This window comes from Nicotiana tabacum, chromosome 18, assembly GCF_000715075.1.
Source record: "Nicotiana tabacum cultivar K326 chromosome 18, ASM71507v2, whole genome shotgun sequence".
Taxonomy (NCBI): Eukaryota; Viridiplantae; Streptophyta; class Magnoliopsida; order Solanales; family Solanaceae; genus Nicotiana; species Nicotiana tabacum.
Genome location: NC_134097.1, coordinates 97,402,295 through 97,406,870, shown reverse-complemented (window position 1 = coordinate 97,406,870; position 4,576 = coordinate 97,402,295). Strand labels below are relative to the sequence as shown.

General features: G+C 32.1%; 1 protein-coding gene across 1 annotated transcript; it reads right to left on the bottom strand.

Moving 5' to 3' along the window:
- Positions 1-742: 742 nt before the first annotated feature.
- LOC142172596 (uncharacterized) lies at positions 743-1,504 on the bottom strand. Its single transcript, XM_075236254.1, has 2 exons — positions 1,169-1,504; positions 743-1,051 (listed from the first exon to the last, which is right to left on the bottom strand). The coding sequence occupies exons 1-2, from the start codon at positions 1,502-1,504 to the stop codon at positions 743-745; spliced, it is 645 nt and encodes a 214-aa protein (XP_075092355.1).
- Positions 1,505-4,576: the final 3,072 nt, after the last annotated feature.

Genomic DNA, 4,576 nt, shown 5'->3' with positions numbered 1-4,576 from the left:
ATATGTAGTTATTTTGTTGTTTTTCTGTAGATAAAGTGTAAAAATCAGTAACTAAACATTTTATTGCTTTTACATTCAATTTGTTGAATGTAAACAGTACCTGATCTACATTATTTTTAGCATATAACTTCTTTCTAGCTGAGTTATAATCTAGCTATTATATCAGCTCCAGCTATTGTAGTTTTTTTTTGTAGTTGAATTTGTAGAAAAAATTTAACAATGTATTTTGTTGCTTTTATATTAATTTGTTGAATGTATACAGTACTTGATCTACAATATTTTAGTATATAACTCATTTACTACTGATTTATAATGTAGTTATTCTGTCAATTCCAGTTAATGTAATTTTTTTGTAGTTGTATTGTAGATAATTTGTAGTTACACATTAACAACTATGTAAAGGATGCTAGAGATAGTAAAAAAGTGGTAGATTATATATATAGAAACCATTCATAAACAAATCACTCTATGAAAGTATTATCTCAATACAGAAAAATCCTAACAAACTACATTATGATATTAAAAAACCTCAACAATTACACATCAAAATCTGTTATCCTGAGCTCACCAACAATTTTTATGAAATATTATGTTAACTACATAAAATTTTATTTCTTTTTTGGTGCATTCTTGCAAGATCTTTTGTTATGCCCTTCTCCTCCGCAGTTGCCATATGAAACCTTGTACTTCTTTGAATTTATTCATCATATGTTTTGTATCTTTCCTTTTGAGGTCTTCCTGGCTATCTTTTCCTTCCTATATGTGGATTTACTACTTCTTCAGATATATGTTGTGGCACATTCCATTTGCTTTCATCTGGCAGGGGATTTACTGGTATTTCATAAGTACGTAAGAGTTTCTCCCTTGTGTAATAAGGAGAACAATATTGTTCAAAAGACTCATCTCTGTGTCTTAAAGCAGCCAAAGCATGTGGACAAGAAAGTTCATCAAGCTGGAATTGCCCACAACTACATCTCTTGTTTTCAAGACAAACAATATAGCGCCTCACACCATCTAGTACTGTATGGATGTAGTCTGTTGAAGCCCTCACCTACGATTACATTACAAACCAAAAAAAAATTCATAGACGGTTAAACTCAAAATATCTACAAATTATCTACATTGTCCTGTATAAATTAATTTGATGCAATAAATGATAAGATCTTACTCTAAGCTTGTGCGATAATGTTCTATTTTCATCCAACTCTTTGTTGAATTTGAACCCAAGGTATGTGAATGTACCCTTTACTTTCAATAACTTTTTCTTCGTCCAACGTTCAAGAAGGGTCCTCATATACTCTAATAGTTCTACTATCGGCAGCTCTCTTCCATATTTTGTTACAGCATTCAACGACTCTGCAATGTTTGATGTTATTGTCCAAGTTCTGTTCATCGTAGCATGTACTCGAGACCATCTATGATAGCTAATATCGTATAAGTATGCTTTAACACGCGGGTAAATCTCTTCAATCTTTGACATCCTTTCATTAAATTCATCAAGCATGTATGACCGTACCGTGGAAAATTACAATTCGAGATGTCCCTTCTTGAACTTTGCCCATATATTTGTCCAAATATGCCACATGCAAGAATAATGTGGCATACCGGGATAAACAATAGATGTTGCCTTCAAGATACTCTCATTTCGATCCGAAACAACACACATATTTGGTCTTTTACCATATGCATGTTTGAATTGCTCAAAAAACCACTTCTATGATACGTCATTTTCTGAATCAACAATAGCATATGCCAATGGTACTATGGTAGCTACATTATGTGGCAAAAATCAATTAATTGGCTACAGAAAAAAATGCAGAAAAAGTCATATACATACAAACTACAACTTTTCTACAATATATCTACAATAAATCTGCAAGTACTACAAAAAACATACAAGTTACAATATTTCTACAATAAAACTTCAATACCTGTTGCATCCATTGTACTAGCTGTTAGCATTATTCCCTTGTATGCTGACTTTAAGAAGGTCCCATCAACTACTACAACTGGCCTACAATATTTTCAACCACTGATTGACGTACACATCGCAACAAATACATACAATAAGCAGTCATCGTCCGTCTTCTTCAGTTTAACTATAGACCCCGGATAAGTCTTCTCGAGAATATACAAATAACTAGGCAATTTGCTGTAGGAGTCAGCAGGATGACCTCTCAAAAATTGTAAAGCCTTTTCCTTTGCTCTCCAAGCTTGCATGTAGGTTAGATTCACGTCGTGTTCAGACAACATGTCAAATTGTATGTCTTTTGGTGTGTAAATTGTCTTAGGATCAAAATATTTTGGAATAAACATGCTACCAACTACCATGGCAGTAGGTTTGCGTTGTATGAATATATTGTCCATTAAAGAGCATGTGTGCTGGTTGTTGAAATTTCTGACATTGAACATTCCAGAATCATTTATGTTAGTTGTCTTGAAGTGCCATGTACAGTTTTCACCAACACATATCAGCCAGTAGCTACAAAATAAATACAATTTAAACACGGTTTAAAATGTAGATTTAAAAAGAAAACAAATTGTTTTAGCTTAAACGATCACATTATACAATTTATATACAACATAACTACAATTCATCTACAATACTGATAAACATTATCACAAGAAAAAACTGAAGAAGTAAAAAAATACAAATAAACTACAAAATTAAAAAAATAATATGAGCCAACCATTCATATGTCCATACCTTCTAGCACTAGATCTTTTAACCTTGAATTGGAACTTGTGCATGACAGATAGTGTTTCATTGCATTTGCAATTGTTTGTTTGTCTTGGTGTACTTGTCATACTTCAATAAAACTTGGTGTACTATCTGTTATTATTATACTTTCATATTCCTCTATAACGGGAGATGTTGGCATATCAAGTAACATTAATGTTCCAGACGAACCTACACGAAAATAAAGATAAATACTGTTATGAACAGTTTGTAGAAATTTTGAAGATAATTTGTAGAAAAATTGTAAATTTGTATTTCATATTAATTTTTCAAATGATATGTAGTTTTAGTGTAGAATAAATGTAGAAATTTTGTAGATATTATGAAAATCCATACTGATATATATATTTACTCTGACATGTAGTTTATTTGTAGTTAAAATGTAGATAAGGTGTAGGATATTGACATACAACCAGAATTTGATAGAAAAATGAACAGCACAAACCTGCAGCTGTGTTCTCATTGGTGATACTTAATTCCATATTGAAATCACGAACAGTTATACATAGCGGATATGATCCTAAGTTTTTGTTTTTCTTTTTCGTCTCCATGTATACACAAACACCCATATCGTTCCTAATTTCCATTGGAGGACAATGCTCGTTGATAATGTATTTGATTTCTATAATTTTTTCAGATGTATCGATCATTAATTGTTGTGCTATTGTAGAAATCAATAGACTATAACTCGCATCCTTATCGACTACAATGACATCGACCTGAAATTCTCTAAATCTCCCATAGCTATCCCAATTCCCATTCAGTTGTAGCATAATTGAGATTTTGGACATAATTGCGTTTGTTGCAGAAGAATTGTAGAAGATTTAGTCGTTTTTGATTTGTGAAATCAGAAAAAGGTTGAAACAGAGTGTATCGCAAAAACAGAGTAGCTCAATTTGAAACGAAACCGACGATAATTATTAATGTGCGTGATTTGCGTTGTAGAAGATCTGGAAGAATATTTAATCCCCAATTTTAGCGCGCTTAAATAAGGAAGCCTACAGCTACAATGATTCCTTATTTAATGAATTGTCTATATTTTGTAGAAATACTATTAGTATGGCGGGTAATATGCAAACTATGAATATATTTAGTAATATAGTTTCATATATGGCATATGAATGAAAATTTTCGTTCCAAAAACAATATAAAGCCCATTTAACAAGAAAGTCCCTTACCCAAGTGAAAACTCCTCCTAGCGGGCCCAAATAATAAACTTCAAGGGTGATTGGTGTCATTATTTAGTTTTTGATCTTACTTTTTTATGGGTAGAATTTTAAGTTTAATAAGTATTGCTCATTGCTTGTCCTGTGGGCAACATTTTTGACATTTGACATTAAAAATTTACTCATAGGGTAAGCGGAGTCAAAAAATTAAAACTGTTCATTTTCAAGGTCCTTGGGTGCCTTTCTCCAACTAGTTGCCTTCATAATTTTCTGGGGACTTGGCAAATTTTGAATCTTAGCCGACACCATTGTGCACTTCTTGTTCAGCAATTCCATGGCGTTGAAAGCAGTTTTGCTAGCGAGTAATGATCAAATAACTGATTACAAGATCGCAGTATGTGTTGGAAAAATAAACGGAAAAGGACCAAATATATTCCTGTACTTTCGGAAAAAGTTTAAATATACCATTTGTTATATTTTGGATCCAAATATAGTCATGCTGTTATACTTTGGACTCAAATATACCCCACTTAAATAGAGGAACACTTGTCATCGTGTTGGTCAATTTTAAATATCTCATAATTAATTAAAAAGACTCATACACATCCCCATACCAGGAAAGCAAGCTTCAAAAGCTTCTTCATCAATGGCTGCTACTACACTAAAACAT